We start from the raw sequence: 18,265 nt of genomic DNA, 5'->3' as shown, positions 1-18,265 counted from the left end.
ATCTCAAGAAAAAAAAAAGTTTGAAAGCCCAACGCGAGACAAAGGCCCCAGAGCTGCACTGCGCCGCTCAAAACTCCCGAGTCAGCAACTTCTATTGATTAAAAACTAACCTTTAAAGTAACTCGCAGAGTGTGTGGTTAGCATTTAAATTTAAACATGTCATGAGTTGATTTGTGTTACTGAATACCAACTCCGAAGGAGTTACATTCACATCAGATTTTTTTTTTCTAATTCCCTTAAGCAGCTAAAGTATTTCATGAAATGTCAATAGGGCAGGGGGGAAAAAAAAGGTGTTTTGGAGGGAGGGGACTCGCGCCCAGCCTCGCCGTTTCTTTTCCCATGCAAATAGTCACCCCAAAAAGAAAAGTGTGGGGAGCGACACACAATAATTAGACCTTTGTCTAACTTTCCCAAGTGCCAGAGAAAGACAGATTAATTAAATATACAACAGTGTTGGTTTTTGGAGTGGGGGTCTCTCTTGCTGTGGAGGTCATAAATTAGGCAGAATAAATAGTTCAGTGTGTTGGGAGCGGGGCTCGACGTCAGCGCGGCTGGCGGCGGTGGGAGGGCGCAGCGCCGCGCTTGCGGATGGCGGTCACGTCTGGGGCTGTCTGGTTGCCCTTAGCAACGAGACATGATGTAACACCGGGATGAACTTGAACTTGGGGGACTTGAAAAGGGAACAATAGACCAGAGCAATCAATAAAGCCTATTTCAGTGAAGGATTACAGAGCCGCTCTGGGGTAACCTTGTCTGCGAGGCGCGGGGTGAATAGCGAGATGCGTGAAGGAGCGCGGGGCGGCGGGAGACGGACCGACGGAGCGGCCGGGGCGGCCGGACACACGGACCGAGGGGCGGGGGGGCGGCGGAGCCCGGGCGGGCCTCGGGACCCCAGCGCCGCCAGCCCCGGCCCCGCGCGGCCCCACCTCCGCAACCTCTGCGCTTTTTTTCTTTCCTTTTTTTTTTTTTTTTTTTTTCCCTTCTTTTTTTAAAAAAGGGGGGGAAAAAAATCAGCTTTTGAAACGAGGGAGGAGTGGCGAGGGCAGCGGCTCCCGCCACCGGCGGGCCATGTGCCGAGCCAGCGGCCATGGAGCAGCCGGACAGCGGAGATGGGAACCATCGCCTGGAACTGTTCAACCCCTCTACTCCACGGCCTCGCAGCCTTTAACCCTTCCACTCCATCACCTCGCATTTTTAACCCCTCTACTCCATCGCCTCTAAATTTTTAACCTCTCTACTCCATCACCTCTCAGTTTTAACTTTTCTACTCCCTCACCTCACAGCGTTCAGCCCTTCTGTTCCATCACTTCACAGTGTCCAGGCCCTCTCCCCATGTCCTCTCAATCTTTACCCCCTCTACTCCATCACCTCAGTCTTAACCCCCCCTAACTCCTGTCATCTCTCAGTCTGTAACTCCTCAACTCCATCACCTCAGTCTGTTGCCCCTCTTCTCTTTTACCTTGCAGTTTTAACCCCTCTACTCCCTCCCTTCTTGGACTTCAGCCCCTCTCCTCCCTGCTGGGCAGTGCCACAGTTGCCAGTCTGGACAAAAACTGTCACACTCAAACAAAAAGAGTGAGGGACAATGCTGAAAAGTTTGGAAAAGTTGGGAGCTGGCAATGGCCGGAGGTGCTGGTGGTGGTTGGAGATGTCTCCAGCACAGCACAGCCCACACTCCACGTCCCTGCACCCACCTAAAAATCAGTAGGGCCCCGCAGTCAGGGAGCAGAACAGGACTTGGCTCCGCTTCACGAACCCTGCCAGAACTTTCCTCTGTTTATAAACTTTACATATGAGAACTATTTCGTTTAATTGCAGCCTGAGTAAGTCTAAATATAAAATCTGTAGGCAATAGATGGAGCCGATATGGGACCGGTGTGTTTGTATTCAGAAGGGCGAGCAGAGGAAGAGTTAGTTAATGAGGTGTATTGGAAGCAGGACAACTTCTCCAATCCTGCTATTTATTTTACTGGTTCCTACCTCCATGGCAAGACCACATAATCTCCAAGTCCCACATGAAACTTGCCTCAGAGTCTTCCGTAAATGTTCATAAGTCCTCCCTGAGCTGATTGTGCTATCAATCACGTCAGAGGCCGAAAAGGAGCGGAGGAAAAACTTGGTAAAACTTGTCATCGGTCCGTGCGCATGCACGGACGCACCTCATATATTACAGGAGCCCCAGCGAAAAAACAGGGGGTATCAGCCACGGCTCTTTAATACCTGAGTCTTTCTTGTTGTATTACTTTACTCCAGGCTAAATAGTTGCTGCTTGTTGGTGTATTCCCACAGCAATATGTCATTGCCAAGGAGCATCCCCCCGCGCGCACGGTCCCAGGGCCTAACACTGCTCTCATTCATCGCGGGTTCAGGTTGGGCTGACCCTGCCGGGGCCGGGATGGGCTCTCCCCGGTGCGGTGGCACTGCCCCGGCTCCAGCAGAGCCCACTCCAGCTTCCCAACTGTGTTTATTTTCCTATGGAGGAGCAAAATTGCTTTCTGTGCTCCGGGCATCTGCGCCGTTGGGTTAAGGACGGTATTGTTGCGGGGCTGAATTCCCTGGGAATTCCCTCCCTATGGGAAAAAGGAGAAAAAGGGAAAAAAAATATTTTCCCAAAGAAAAGCTATTAGTTGAGGCCCACGTTTTGTTTTGAAACACAAGTATGGGCAGAGGTACGGGACATTTTCACTGATCCACTTTCCCCCAGATTTGCTTTATCCTGGCTTTTCTGTAGCGATCCACATTTCTCCTAAGAAAACAGCCCTGTTGTTGAATTTCTGTGCATCTGTTCCAGCGAGACAGTTGAAGCAGGGCAGTATAAAGCAACAGATGCTTATGCTGGCACATGCCTAAATACCCAAGAAAACCCCGACTGCAGGGTGATAAATGGCACAGAGAGGCGAATGTGTATCGCCTTTTCAGGGGATTAGACAAAAGTGAACTGGAGGGATCTTCAAGCCATCATCTATTAAAAAGATTGATAACTTGTAACGTGACATGACCCCCGCGTTCATCTGTAGCTATGTCCAGCGACTGTCGGCGAGGGAAAAAAAATATATTGATTTGTACAGTATTTTTAATTAAGCTTTGTAATTAGGTCAATTCGTCACGGTCTCAATTAGCCCCCCTCTTGGCGGAGGAGGCCGGCGGCCGTGCCCGGAGCCCTTGGGGAAGCGATGAGAGCGGGCAGCCGGGGCTGACGCTTCTCCTTTCTCTTTTTTGCAGTCCTGGTACCTGGGATAAAAGTCTCCGCTTCCCACCATGCACCGGACAGACCACCAGACCCCTTCCCACCTCTGTAACACGGAAGCAGCAGCAACGCAGCGCAGCGACTTCACATCGGCGGAAGGGGAGGCGAGCAGACACCGACAGCAAACTCGTACATGGAAATGGCAAACGTTATGGTTGAATGGCAAAGGCCGTAACTTTCTCTCGAGATTTGATTTTAATTTTTCTTTTTTTTTAATTTTTTTTTTTTTTTTTAGACAACTTTAGGACTGTTGTAATTTCTCATATGGTGCTGGAAATGGTTGGGCTTCATAACTTTTGAAGTGTTTCATTGGTAGTGTAAGCGTTAGGTGACACTGAGTAGAACTAGCCTCTGCTGCTGCTTACCAACTCGCTGTTGTAACACACTTTCCATATGGAGCCTAACTGTTTTACAGTATCCTCATCGGATTTTCCCATACAGGTGTGAGACTTCTTGAGAAATCATGAAACACACTTAAACTATAACTTTTGTAGTAGCTGAATTCTGCAATATATAACTTACCGGACAGACATAGAGCATGGTTTTTTTTCTGTAACATATCGGGGAAAAAAAATGCAGGTTTCTTTTTTTTTTGTTGTTGTTGTTGTTGGGGTTTTTTTTTCTTTTTTTTTTTTTTTTTTTTTACAGTCGGCACTTAGAGACGTAACATGAACCATAAGAGCATTGTCAACAATTTTTTTCCACTCGATTGCAGAGCGATTTAAAACATCAAACTACTACTATTCACTTAAAAAAAAAAAAAAGAAAAAAAAGAAAAAAGTTTGAAATGCTGCACTTACATTTAAAAAAAACATTTTTCAACAATTTTCAACAATTACACAAAAATTCACGCAGAAATGGGGAAGTTGGTCTGTTTTGACAGAAACTGACAGGAATCAATCAAAACAATCGAATTTTGAATTGAGTAAAGTGCAATTTCATTGGATAGCTAAATATCTTTGTAAGATAGAGATTGTTGAAAATTCTATTTTTGTTTTCCAAGTCCTTCCACCCCAGGACTCTAAATTATTGGGGTAAAAAACAGCCTTGCAAGAAAAAGGGGAGCTATTTTTGCTTTTTATGTTTTTTATTGTTGAACTTGTATCCCTTTAAAACTGAAGGAAAATTAAAAAAAAAAAAAACAAATCTAATGGTGCTTTTACCACAATATGTTAACTACATTAAATGCTAATTAATCATTTTCTGTTATCAAAGCACATAACTAAAATGAAATCATAATATCTGTTAATTTTATAAGCTAAAAGTCACTATAATGGATTATGCCAATTCTGACAAATTTTACGTGTTTCCGGCAATATAGGGTTTATCAGTTCTCAAACACCTTGGGAATAAGAGAGAACGGTCCAGAAAGTAAAACACCTTCGTGTCCCTGAACTGGTACATTTTCTGGACTGTGAAGAAATCATTACAGAAACGAACGATGCTGATCTTCTTACAACTTATGCCAGTTCAAAGCAAGGGCACTTGCTGAAGAAGAAAAAAAGAAAAAAAAACAGACAAATAAGTAGAAAATGAAAAAAAAAAAAAAAAAAAAAAAAGAAGTTTGGACCCCAAACGTCCTGTATCTTATGTACAAAAAAAAGGAAAAAAAAAAAAAAAAAGAGTGCAAGTGATTTTTTCTATCAGACAGCGGAGCACCCCTTTGCTTCACATGCAACTTTAAGAAGGTTTCCTATACTATACATATATATACGTTCTGGTTGGCGAGTCCAGCTAATCAGAGAAAGTCTCTGCATGTTCTAGTGTTAGTAACTAATTTTTATATAGTTAATGTAGGGTAAAGTAGAGTGCATTAAGACACAATATTGTAATCCCTATTCCAGGCACTTGCCTTTAAACTATGTTTGTTCGACCCTTCAGAAGGGTTTCTACTACTGTCCTATACAATCAAGTAACTGAAATTCTTGGGAAGACACTTTGCTCCTCATCTTTTCCCTGAAACGATGTTTTGTTTTGTTTTCTTAATTTGCACGAAACAAAAAAAAAAAAAAATTCCATATCAATGTGCCTTGCCCTGGATAGCGATTATTTGTGGAATTGTTGCACATGTTCCTATATTGAAAGGGGTTTTTCCCTAGTCAAGCATTTGGAGACACTTTTTGTAAATGTGACTTTTATGTCAGCCATTGTCAGTTCCAACATCTAGAATTAAATAGGATGTTAGTTGTTCCGCAGATAGGAGTAGTGTTTATTGTCCTGTATGGTCAGTGGCAGTGCTATTCTGAGATCTGTAGATGCTAGATTATCAGTATTTTTGGATGTTGCTGCATTTTACCTTTTATTTGGAGTCTTCCTTTTTTTGTTTTGTTTTCTCCCAGATATATGAAAATATGCAATACCTGCTTATATCATGTAGAAAAGCTTAGCAATTATTAATTTTTCTTTTAATTTTTTTTTATTTGACCAAAGTTGGTGCTGCACTTGACGCAGTGTGTTTTAGGTGTTTGTCTTTGTACTTTTGTGATTTTTGAATGCACATGCAGGAAGGGCTCTTCTTAGAGAAGCAGTCAAACTGTGAAGCACTAAGCTGAACCCTGCTTCAAGCAATTTTTGTTTTACAACTGTTCCTTTCACAAGCAAGCCTTAAAAAAAAAAAAAACAACTTCCTTTTTCTTCAGATCCCACACCCATTTTTATTAGCAGACTGCAATCAATCCACATTCAATAAAAGTATATAATGCCCATTTTTATATGCACGTTTTTAAACTTCCAAGTTCTGAAAATTGTTTACTGGTTATTCTCTATTTAAGGAAAAAATAAAATGTTTTGGATTTTCATATGTGTCTGATAAGTGGTTGAGTAGTCATTTTGCTCTATTGTATTGTGTGATTGTTAGTATATGGTATCACATCCTCTAGCCAGCATCCTTTGCCTTCCCTATAGCACTTAGCTGGGCATTACTTTATTAAGACATATGTGCACTAAAAAAAAAAAAAAATAGCAGCTTTCAGTGCTTCACAGTGAAGGGAAAAAAGCCTAGACAAACATTTTGTCAGAACCTTGCTATGAGACAAGGTATTACCAGTAAATTGGTTGTATATACAATAAAATTGCACCCTTTTTTAAACAAAACAAACTAAGCAATAGTTTGGGCAGTTAGTTGTTTTTAGTGAGCATGTTGTAGTCATGGCTGCAAAGAGAGAGAATTAAACTGCCCACTCAGAAGATATGTAATTTGTATGTTGTATAGTTTTATTGATTACACTGATTTATTCTACCCTATTTTATAATGCAGGACTTTTGTAATGTTGTTTAAATGAGGAAAAATTTCTGTCAAATTAGCTTAGTGGAATTTCTGATTGTTCGTTATAAAGGCAGCGTTCATAGAATTGCTTTTTTTTTTTTTTTTTCCTTTGGGAACTGGATTTAAGTTAAAAACTTTCCCGTTTCCTTTTTTTGTATGTATTTAAATACAGTTATTTTTCTTCTCTCAATGGTATAGCATATTCCTATGCTTGAGAAGTATAGGCTACTGAAGAACCATTGTAAATGGACATTACAGGTATGCTGTATTTTTGAAGGTATTTTTGTCATATTAAGTTTGATGACGCTAAAGTTAGGGAACTCTGAGCAGAATTGCGAGAAAAAAAAATGTTTTAAAGGCTTTAAAACATTAGGTAGGAGGTCAAGGGTGTTAAACAACAGGGGTTGTAAAGTATTACACACTAAATTCAGTTTGCGTTCACCTTCCTCTCACGCAGGAAACGCGGCAGTTCCGTTCTGTGCAGGTGTAGAGAACAAACAGTGTTTTAGTCCTCCTTTAGAGGAGCGGGGAGGCCAGCAGCGATGGGCAGGAGGGATGGGGCATCCATCCATCCCTCCATCCACCCACCCAGCCAGCCATCCATCCATCCATCCCTGGATGGTCCCAGCGTGCGGGAGGCAGAGGAGCCCCAGCCCCGCACCGGGCGCTCCTTCGGAGCCGCCCAAGAACTTTTTTTCCTCCCCGCCTCCTTCTCTCCAGAACTGTCAGACGCACAAATTCTCTGACCTGTGCCCACCCCCGCCCACCCAAATTTAAAGCCCTAGGGATGGCTTAGCGCGAATTGACTTTTTCCCAAGTTAATTCCTTTCTTTTTTTTTTCCCCTCTTTTTTCGGGATTTTTTAAATTTTTTTTTTTTATTTTTTTGAGCGAGGGCACTTGCTTTTCTCATGCCGCACACCCCAGCAATGCCATTATTATTTATTCTTTTTCCTTTATAATAAAAAAAAAAAACTTTCAGGCTTCGAGTTTAGGCAGCCATGGTACACTTTGTCTCTGTTGCTTGTTCCCCCTCCCCTTAAGGTCGAAGGGGAAAAGAAACACCAAGTTTTCTCAACTCCACAGTATTCAGTCAGCCCACAGGAATATGCAAAATCCCTCTAACATTTTTTTTTTCTTTCTCTAGTTCTCTTTGTTCCGTATATTTGCAGCTTTGTAGTAACAGTGTTATAAAATATTTACTGTACAAAAATACAAAAAAACCCAGATACATAGCCTAAAACAGGTTTTTTTTCCTTGTGGTGAATTATTTTTTTTTAAGAATGTCAGTTAATATTGTACTTTGCATTGTGTCTCTGGAAATATCTTTTTTTTTCTTTTTTTTTGTTGGTAGAAGGCCTCCATCGAACAAAATTAAAACCATAACCGGCATGACAATGTAAGGAGAGCTTCAATGGCACCTAAACAATAAATAAATAACAAATTCAACCTCATGAGGTCTGTCGGAGGCAGGTCTTGTGAAGTTAACACTGCCTGCTAGGCAGGATTTTCATTAAATCAAGCTTACAATGCCAATTTTGTCTTGAAGTCAATGCATGTATTACTGTTTGACAGTAAACCCAGCTATGCCATCATCAAGTCCAAGGCTGCGCAATAGTCTAATTAGTATCGAGTACATTTTCCTTTTATTTTTTCCAATAAAAAAGCAGTGGGATGAAAATTGCTTTGATATATAGCAGGTAACATTGAAGCTATTCCATAGCACTTAACTGTAGTGAATACTGTGTCACCAATTCTGAAATCAATTTAATGTTTAATGCAAATCCATTACATGGTGCTATTACAGGCTGGCAAAATGATTTACAAAAATGTGACAACTTGGGCTCAATTCACTCTGCTTTCCAACAATGTAAATGCATAGCAGTGTTTATCTGCATGAAAACTATGCACTAATCTATCTGAAAAAAAAAAAAGAAAAGAATATATCAACTTTGGTATCTACTTTCCGTTTACTTCGATCCTTGCCTTTTCGGTCATTGTTATAATGCCAGCTTTAGGACAGAAAGAATTATAAGAAAACCAGCATAATACCTGATATATTAAAATGTAGTGCCTGTGAAATCTGTATTATATTGCTCTTCTGAAGTAAGATTTTTCTACACCGGTAGCCTTCGCTGTCTGTCAGAACCTTCTGATATAGGTGATGTAAAATAACCGTACAATATTAATGCATGCTATTCCATAATGCTTAGTAGCTGTATGAATATTACTCAAAGTTATGTTAGTCTTTTTTTCTGACTTGGTTCTTGTCAGATAGGTTTAAAGATATTTCACTGAGAACGCAAATTCTGTCTTTATTGATTTGGGGTGTTTTCAGTATTTTGGAGGTATACATTTACTTAAATTCAGTATTACTTGTGTTTTGGGTTTTTTTTCTTTTTTTTCTTTTTTTTTCCTTTTCTTTTTTTTTTTTTTTTTTTTTTTTCCTAGAGGGCAGGACATGGTGTTTGAGACCAGAAATCCGTGCCTGGTAAGATTTTCGTCTCGAAAAGCTACCCTAAGAATTCAGAGAGCTTGCTCTGAAGAACAGTTCAAATTGAAGGGACAGTCCTTTAAACCCACAAATGAGACCGAGCTCATGTTGCGAGAGATTTCTTAATGGGCAGCGGTGAACCAGGTACCCATGCTTGACCCTTCTTCACACCAGACTTCCTCATATAGAAAGAAAAAAACCCTTTAAAAAAAAAAAAAAAAAAGAAAAAAAGAAAAAAAAAACCTCATGTGGTTGTTTAGTTTCATGCACAGTTGCAATATTTTTCTTCAAACAAACTCTGTACAAAACTTTGGGCCCGATTCATAAAAGCTCCTTTGCTATTAACACGGGAGGCTGGTGGGCTCCTCTCCTCCAAATTGAGGGTGGCCCTCCCTCCCCTTCCCCTCTCCGCCTCTCCCAGCCCCGCGGAGACCAGGAACCGGTGGGAAGGGGCCGTGGAGGAGGCGAGGCAGCGCAGCACCATGCTCCGAGCCCCAGAGGTGCAGGTTTGCAGGAGGAAAAGGGGGAGGAAGGCTCCGGCCGGTGCCGGGGGCTCGGGACACCGCGACTCGATCACAAAAGAGATCTTGTCCGCACCAGAACAAAACGCGCTCGATCGCTACCTCTGAGCTCTAGAGAAACCCTCCGTCAGGGCGAGCGCTCGCCCGCAATGTGAACTTTTGTACTTTGGATGCTTTTTTTTTTCTTAGGGAAGACTATTTTCCACTTAGTTAATCTTCTATGCTCGAGCATGAACAAAAACAATTGTGTTGGGTGAAATCCCCCCTCCCTTTTATCTGCATCCACAAATTTAATATGAGGGGAAAAACAAAAAGAAGATGAGTTTCTAGACAGAGCATGGTAGGGCGAGAGCGCCTGGCTCGGCATCCGCCACCGACGCCGCTCGTCCTTGTTGCAACTGCTGCCTTGGGGACAGGGCCACGAAATTCTTGGGGAACACAATCAAGGAGCAATCTCCATTTTGTGCAGGTTCTCCCGAGCTCTGCCCCAGCCCAGCCCAGTCCCTCAGCAGCGAGTTGAGATTTGAGGCGCTAAAATTTCCACCGGCCGTGTGAAAGGTCTGCTGCAAATTCACTTGACACCCGTGTTAATACCATGTCGTGTTCATTTTTTTTTATGAGTCAGGCCCCTCGTGCCTCTAGTATACTTGTATTGACTCTCATAGTTACCATTTTAGTTTTACTGTGTTCTGTGAAAAAAATTGTAATTGGTTGAGAATCACTGTGGGCATCCATTCTTATTCAACTAAGTCTCCGCAGGTTTTTTGAGCTGGTGTGGATTAGTTTAACTCTTGTATTCAACCATTAGTGCTACCACCTTCTCACATTACAATACAATTACTGGAAGCAAGTACTGCATTTCCTATGCAACAAAAAAGGAAAATAAAAAATTGCTAATGCTAACAGGCCGTGTTGTTATTTACTCCCAGCCGGGCACGGGGTGGGGTTGCGGCTGTAGGACCATGGGCATCGCCGGCCACCATGGGCATCCACCTCTCCTGGCCCCAGCCCTGCAGCCTGGGCAGGCTCCCAGGCAGCAGCTTCACCCCAAATCGTGGGGATATTTGGTTAAATCGAGTCACTTTTGTCACATTGGCCACTCTTCCCCGTCTTTTTGGTGTCCCGTCGCACAAAATTGTTCCAATATCGGATTTATCTCTGCAGATTAATCATTCAAATTAAAGAGATGAAGCACACCTAGGAAAGATCGAGGAGATTAACAAATGCTGCAAATGCTACAATGCATCTTTAAACGTAGCTAAACTATAAAAATATTGCCACATTTCCGAGGAGCCCCGGTACAGCCACGGCTGTTGGGATTGACCTTGGAGCTGCTGGTAGAGCTGCCTCTCTCTGCAAGGCTCTGGGTGCAGAAATGGGCAACAATTAGGCTTTTTTACAAATGTCAAAGTTTCCTTTGAAGATTTTCACTCTGCAACAACTTTTTCTTTAAAATATACATGCAGAATTTAGCATTTGCAGAAAGGGTTTTTTTGCATTTAAGCCATTATGGCTGTTTTCTATGTAAAAGCAGACCCTGAGCCCACACCTGAAGGGTGAGGGTTGGTGCAGCTCTGCCACTGCCCTTGGGGACAGCAGACAGGGACCCCCGTGACCCCTGGCCCTTTCCCAGGCAGCACCAGCTGCAACACCAGCTCTTCCATTTTATTTGGGGGAAATGAGTGTTTTCTAACAAATGTGTTCCTGACACACATAAACCGCTGGTATTTCCTTTCTCACACCTCCACAGAGTTTTGGTTTTGGCTACAAGGCCAGGGCGGGAGGGTCAGGCTGGGCACAGGTCTAATGTCACCGTCCCCAGGGGGGCACCCTGTCTGTGCCCCTCGCTGTATGCCTCCCATGTGGGCAGTGCTGGCACCAATGCATGGTGTGGCAGCTGAGGACAGGTTGGAGCCTGTTCAATTTGGCTTTTTTTTTCTCATAAAGGAGACCAGACAGTAAGGAAAAGCCAAATCTGTCCTCAAAGGAGACACAGTACCCCAGGCAGGGCTTGCCAACAGTGCTGGACCCTTTCACCCCCACAAGCTCTGGGAGGAGGGAGGAAGAGGGGGCATGAGGGTGCTGAGCCTGTGCTTGCTGTCCCAGTTGGGCAAAAAACAGCTTGGAAGTGAGCCCAGGTGTGGGCTAGCCTGTCCCATGGGGCTGCCAGAGCTGGATGCTTCCTCCCAGCACTGGCTGTGAGCTCAGGGGATACCGGGATGGCAGGGAGGGACAGGCACCCACCCATGTACATCACTGCACAAACAGACACAGAAAAACTAACACCTGCTTTAAAAAAGTGCAATCACAGCACAAAGGGAGGTGTCACCCAACAGCTCCAACTGCTCCTCACCACTGCCCCTTCCCCGTTCTTGTCCATCCCTCCCTAAAAAATCATTCACTGTTATTTATTTATACCCTTCACTATTGGTGTTGGCTGAGGTTTGGAGGAGGAAGCACAAGGCGTGCAAGGGGTGACCATGTCCTCCCACAAGGATGATGGCTGTGCTGGCAGTGGAGTGAGCACTGTCCAGGGCTCAGGTACCACCTTCTGCTTTCTCCCTCCTTTCCTTGCACGTTTTCTTCCCCTCCAGCTTTCTGGATTTCTCTTTCTTCCTGTGGGAGAAAAGGTCTCCATCAGCATCCAAGGAAATAAATCCCATTTATTATTTATTGCTATCAAAATGTGTCAGCCTGGCTGGGGACGCAGGAGGAATACTCAATAGCCCCTCACAGAAATGAAAAAACTTTGGGTGGAAAAAGCCCAGGGTGGTGTTCAGGCAGGGAAATGCAGGTGCTTTGCCCTGCTCAGAGGGAGATCTGGCTATTTAACCTCTTCCTTAAATGCAAACACTGCTGTTGATGCAACTGGAACAGCACTCACTGAGGCGATGGGTCTGTCCAACATCTGCTGAAGACCAGCCAAGACTGGAAATATTTATTGGTTCAGTGCTTCAGCAACGCTGTATTAATTGCAGCTGATGTTTTGATGGGCAGTTAGCACACAGGTATTGATGAAAATGGCACCACTTCATCTCAAAATTAACTGCTTGGCCATTCAGCAACAGGAGCTGATAAATTGTGGCAATAAATTTGCCACGGAGATTTATGGCACCATAATTCGGGCCCACAGGCACACTCTGGTGGGGACAGGGACCACGGTCAACACCCTTCATTCCTTACCCATACATAGCCCCATGGGGATTTTCAAATGCTTCCACAAATTTGGGTGCACGAGTTTTGTAACCTCTCAGGACTTGGTGCTCCTTTAAAATCAATGATGCTCAGGGGCCAAGGGACCCTCCCTGCCACAGGCAGCTGGAGGCATGGCCAAGTCTCCAGCAGCACAGGGGATGCTCTCAGCCACCTCCTCTTCCTCTGGATCAATGGAAACAGAACTGAGCTTTGCCCATTGGTGTTATCTTTATGGAGGCCATTGGCAAGGAGAGGAGCCACCTTAAAAACCATGCAGCCATCTCACTTTCCTAAAAACCTTTGAGAAACAGAGCAAGGCTGCTGGTGCTTCAAAAAGGAAAGATGTCACTTGATTATTAATAGCAATATTATTAGTAGTATTGATATTATTATTACCATCATCATCCTCTCACCAGTGCTGCACTCAGCATGTGCTTATTTATTTATTTATGTCCCATTCTACCCTCACAAAGCACTGCTGCCATTCAGGGAAGCCCCAAAGCCACCTCTTTTTCCAGGCTTTTTTAGGTTTTTACAGGATTTGCTCCAGGAGGGACACAAAGTGTGGGCAGGGACTGCAGCCCACCCTGTGCCACGGAAATATTCATCTGTGGAGGACGAACGGCAGCTCCCTGCCTTGGGCAGCAAAGAAATTGGAAAATATCCCTATAAATGTGATTCATAGGACACAGCACCTGCCTGCACACTGCATTATCCAAACCCATTAGGGTGAAGGAGATGCAGCCAACTATTTTGGGATATGGGGTTTAATTCCCCCTCCCCATTGTTCCTTATTTCCCCACAGGAATTTCATATGCTGACACCTTTTTTTCCCTTCCAAAATTCTTCATGTTGTTACTGGGTGGAAGAGGCCCAACTTCTAGAGAAACTTCAGCTGGATGTTGCATTTATAAATAAATGTGACAAATTTAATAGGGTAGGATAGGTATTTGAATTATTGATTGTTAAATATTTAAGCTGCAAGTCCCCATCCATCAGCGTGTGTGAGAAGGCTCGGGGCAGATTTATGATGCTGGAGTTTTCCTGGTTAGCTGGCACTTGGCATTTCTATTAATTATAGCCCACACATTCGGGTTTTTTTCAGGATTTGTTAGAAGTATTTATAAAAGATGTCCCTATTATACCATTTAAATATTGTTTGTGCAACTGGAACGTGTTTTCTATTGTGGATTAATACCCTGTTTGATTTAGGGGAAAATTAAATTAGAAGGTGTAAGTCTCGGGAGATAAATGCTTTTTTTGAGAAGGGTTTCCACCAGTGGAAAGCACAAAGTTTTTCTTTTAGATATAAATATTTTGCTCCAGGTGTTTGCCTGGGTCTGCAGGTGGGTGGAAAGGCTTTAAAGTGCCCTTGGCGACAGGGAGTGGGAGAGGAGGCACGTGGTGGGGAGGGGGCAGGATGGAATACATCCTATTTATTAATTTTAAGGAATTTAAGGCCTCCCCCTCTGACTATTTCCCCGGGAAGGATGCGAGCCCTGGGGCAGGAAGGGTCTGTGTGAGGGAGGAAACCGCCCGGGGCCGCCAGGTCAATAACGCGCCTCCGAAAAAATCCCCTCCCGAGGTCTGGGGCTGTGTGATGGATTGTAATTGCTCAAGAAGAGCCATTACAGCCCCTTAGGTCAATACTCTGCATTTCCAAAGTGCTTTAATTAATACATGTTTACATCAGGTACAGCAGGGACTTCTCTGGGCCGCGGTATTAGGCCAAGAAAGGCTTCAAACTTTTGCAATTTGGGCGGGGGGGGGCATGAGTTTAGTCTCTTAGTGCTTTAGTGCCCCTTATAAAAACACATCTTGATGTCATGAGCAGCAAGAAAATCTTCATTCAGCAAGAGCAACACATCCCCTCTTGCTGGGGCTGTGGCCAGGGGGTCTCACAGGGCAAGAGGGGCCCCTGAGCCTTCACCAACTCACCCACCTCATCCTTCCTCTTCTGGTTGTTCTTTTAGAGCCACAAAAAGTTACCAGCATAAAGATAAATTTGCTGCTGCTCCAGGGGAGTGAGGGATGCTGCCAGTGGGGAAGGCATCCAGGCACTTCAGATTATTTTGGAGAGGGTGAGCCACAGCCTCCAAAGCATTTTAAAATCATAACTTCTGTTTTCAAGCCACAAGTCACCCGTCCTGCTCGTGGGACCTCAGGGCTCAGCCACCTTCCTCTGTCACCCACCTTCCTCCTGGGTGCTGCTGTGATCTTGAACATGCAATTAAATATACGAAGGATATTAATTAAATTAAACCGTAATTAAATATAAGATAATTAAATGTAAGGAGGACGTGGACCTGCTGGAGCGAATCCAAAGGAGGCCACAGAGATGTTCCAAGGGCCACAGAGATGTTCCAGTTCATCAGCTGTGGAGCCAGGCTGGGAGAGCTGGGAGTGTTCACCTGGAGAAGGCTCCAGGGAGAGCTCAGAGCCCTTTCCAGTGGCTAAAGGGGCTCCAGGAGAGCTGGAGAGGGACTGGGGACAAGGCCTGGAGGGACAGGACCCAGGGAATGGCTCCCACTGCCAGAGGGCAGGGCTGGATGAGATATTGGGAATTGGGAATTGTTCCTGGCAGGGTGGGCAGGGGCTGGGATGGAATTCCCAGATTTGCTGTGGCTGCCCCTGGATCCCTGGAAGTGGCCAAGGCCAGGCTGGAGCAACCTGGGACAGTGGAAGGTGTCCCTGCCATGGCAGGGGTGGATGAGCTTTAACATCCCTTCCAACCCAAGCCATTCTGGGATTCTGCAGCCACTCAGAGCTCGGTCTGGTGTTGAGGTCATCAGGACATCACTCATGGGACACTGATTTACCTGCCAGAGTAATTTCAGGTCTGTGCCTTGCTGTGGGAATCAAAGGTGTTCCATCTCTCCTGAATGTGTAGGGCTGGGAACTGCCCGGCCCAGAGGGGCCAGCGACCAGCAGGTACCTCTAAAAACACAAACTCTACAAGCTTATTGATCTTCTTCTTTCCATTTTATTTTTTCTTTTTCCCCCCTGTGCAACCACAAATTGCAACCAGCACTGCTAAAAATCACTGGCCTATCCACAAATTTTAATTAAAACCCAAATAAATCATGTTGGGCGCTGCACTTGCACACAAACAATGCGGGAGATGGCACACTCACAGCGGCCTGTCAGCGGCCGCTGACTAATGAGTCGCTGTGAAAATACAACCCCAAGGGCCGGAATTGAAAGCAGATTCCTCGGCTAACGAAGGGCACATGCGACCCCGCCGTGGCCATCGTGGCAGAAGGCACCAAAACCAGCTCTGGGGGCTTGGGGAGGGGGAAAGAAAAATTTCGTGGAGGCTGCAGGCCGAGGTTTATTAAATAAAGCGCGGCGGGGAAACGCAATAGCGCAGCTGCAGCCTTTCGCCCGGCGATGGAGTCATGTTTTCCCCTGTCCTTGCAGCAAACAATAACCATATGCTGGGTTTGTTACCAAATGTTTATTTTATTCCTTCATTAGTACACAACGAGGACTTGGAAAAAAGAGGTTTCGTTGCTCCAAGCGCTTGGGAAGAGCTTTTAAGCGGGCCCCAGCTGTGCCGCGTGGAACTCGCGGGGCTGCCCAGCGCTGCTCGCTCAAGGTTGGGCTTTGCCATGTGTCACCACGTGTCCCTCTTGTTCCCCTGGACCCAGGGGTCCTACCCCTGGGTGGAGGAGCCAGGATGGATCCATGAATCACACGGCTCCTCCTGCCCCAGGGCACAGTGCTGCGGGGAGAGCAGCCAAGTGAGACCTAAGAAAAATCTCTTCAACTCTTCTGTCTCTCAAACAAACTCTTCTCCCGTGTTCTAGAACCTGTCCTGGTCAGATGTGACAGGGAACACCCAGGCCAGGAGAGAGCTCCTGGTTGTGCACTGGAGCAGAGGCCTTGGCATGTGCTGGTGAAGCCACGAGGTGCTGGTGGCCAGCACAGATGGGAATCCCAAGATCCTCACAAAACCCCACAAGATCCATTTTTTGTGGCTCACAGAAAGCCTTGGAAATGAAAGCTGATTTAGTGATGGAGCTGTTCCCTTTCTAAGAGCAGTGGCCTTGACCCAGCTCTGCTCAGGGCACCCAGATTCACCTGTGGCTGCTCCTCCAAGGAGGAGCCCAAGGGACACCAGTGGTGCCTCCAGGGATCCTCCCTCCCTTCATGGACCCCATCCTTCATGGACCAGCCCCTTCATGCACAGACCACCACGGGAAGGTGTCCTCCCAAGGCCAGCATTCCTCTTCCAACCAGAAAATATCCACAAATGCTCTGAGCTTGGCAAAACCCCATTTTCTCAGGGAACACCTCCACCAAACAGTTAAGGCAGACCTGAGTTTCAAAGTTTGGGGTTTTCCCTGCTAAAGGACCCAGAGTTTCCAGCTAGGAGCTGCATCTCCCACACAGCTTGGAGCCACAGTTCCTAAAAAACACCCAGCAGGACAACTCTCCCTGCAGCAAATGCTGCATTTCCATGTAGCATCTCCCTGTGGCAAAGCATTTCCAGCAAAGGGCAAGGACTTGTCCTGCTCCCAAAATACCCAAAATGATGCTATTTCCACCAAGAATGATGCTGTTACCACCAAGAATGATGCTGTCCCTACCAAGAATGATGCTATTTCCACAGGAATGGTGCTATTTCTACCAAGAACAATGCTATTTCCACTCAATAAAGATGCTGTTTCTTTGGGGGGATGATGGCAACTCACCCCAAAGCATCCCAAGCAAGGAAATTCCTAGAAATGGGAGCTGGGCCGCCTCACTTGCCTTTGCTTTTTGGGTTTTTTATCCCCCCTTAAAGCTGCCTTGTGAAAAGCAAGAAAAATATGATCTGTGTGTGTTGCTCCTGCAATTCAAAACATGATCTTGACTGAGGAAAAGCTACCAAAAAAACAAAGAAGAAGAAGAAAAAAAAAAAAATCAAACCTCTCCCAGCTGCTCATGGGAACAAGATGCGGAGCACATGAGGCTGTCCCGGGGAGAAAGTTTGCTAAAAATAACATATGCAGATTATGTACATAAAATGTCATGAAATATCAGCAGAGAAACCCGTGTGGAGGTTCAGGCTGCTGCAATTAGAGCTGAAATGGGCCAGATGAAGGACACACAGCACTGGGAGTGTCTGCAGCAGGACCAGAAGTGAGGCCAGTCCCCTCTCAGGGACCACCTCTGACAGAGCCAAAACTGAGTGGAATGGGGCTCATTTTCATGATTTTCTGGCTAGGGAGGGTCAGGTACAGCCCCTGGGCTGCTCTGGAGCCCTGTACCTGCAAAGGGTCTGCTCTGTGATTCTCCTAAATCAGAGCCATTTTGCTTAAATATTTAACAATATTTAATATGAAGTGAAGAAGAGGCAGAGCCTGACCTGGGGTCAGGCTGGGCTCACCACAGGGGCAACAGCAGCACATCCTGATGGCTCTTACATGAGGACAAATTGCAGAACAAAATCCATGTTCCAAAATACATGGAAGTGTGTAGCCTGAGGGAGCACTCCCACCTTTCCCATAGCTGGGGGCTCCTGGAGAATGGCTGTGTTCCTGCTAACAGGAGTCATTAT

The 18,265-nt window shown here is 45.1% G+C and overlaps 1 protein-coding gene across 11 annotated transcripts in view; it reads left to right on the top strand.

Moving 5' to 3' along the window:
• Positions 1 to 10,428, top strand: part of NFIA (nuclear factor I A) — a 248,930-nt gene extending 238,502 nt beyond the window's left edge. For all 11 annotated transcript variants that reach the window (XM_050977772.1, XM_030226250.2, XM_030226251.2 and 8 more), the window contains one exon: positions 3,223 to 10,428. In XM_050977772.1, the coding sequence (XP_050833729.1) occupies positions 3,223 to 3,240 (18 nt within the window). In that variant the 3' untranslated portion in view covers positions 3,241 to 10,428. The remainder of the gene's footprint in view (positions 1 to 3,222) is intronic.
• Positions 10,429 to 18,265: the final 7,837 nt, after the last annotated feature.

This window comes from Serinus canaria, chromosome 8, assembly GCF_022539315.1.
Source record: "Serinus canaria isolate serCan28SL12 chromosome 8, serCan2020, whole genome shotgun sequence".
In the NCBI taxonomy this organism is placed as follows: domain Eukaryota; kingdom Metazoa; phylum Chordata; class Aves; order Passeriformes; family Fringillidae; genus Serinus; species Serinus canaria.
This window is presented reverse-complemented; position numbering and strand designations above follow the sequence as displayed.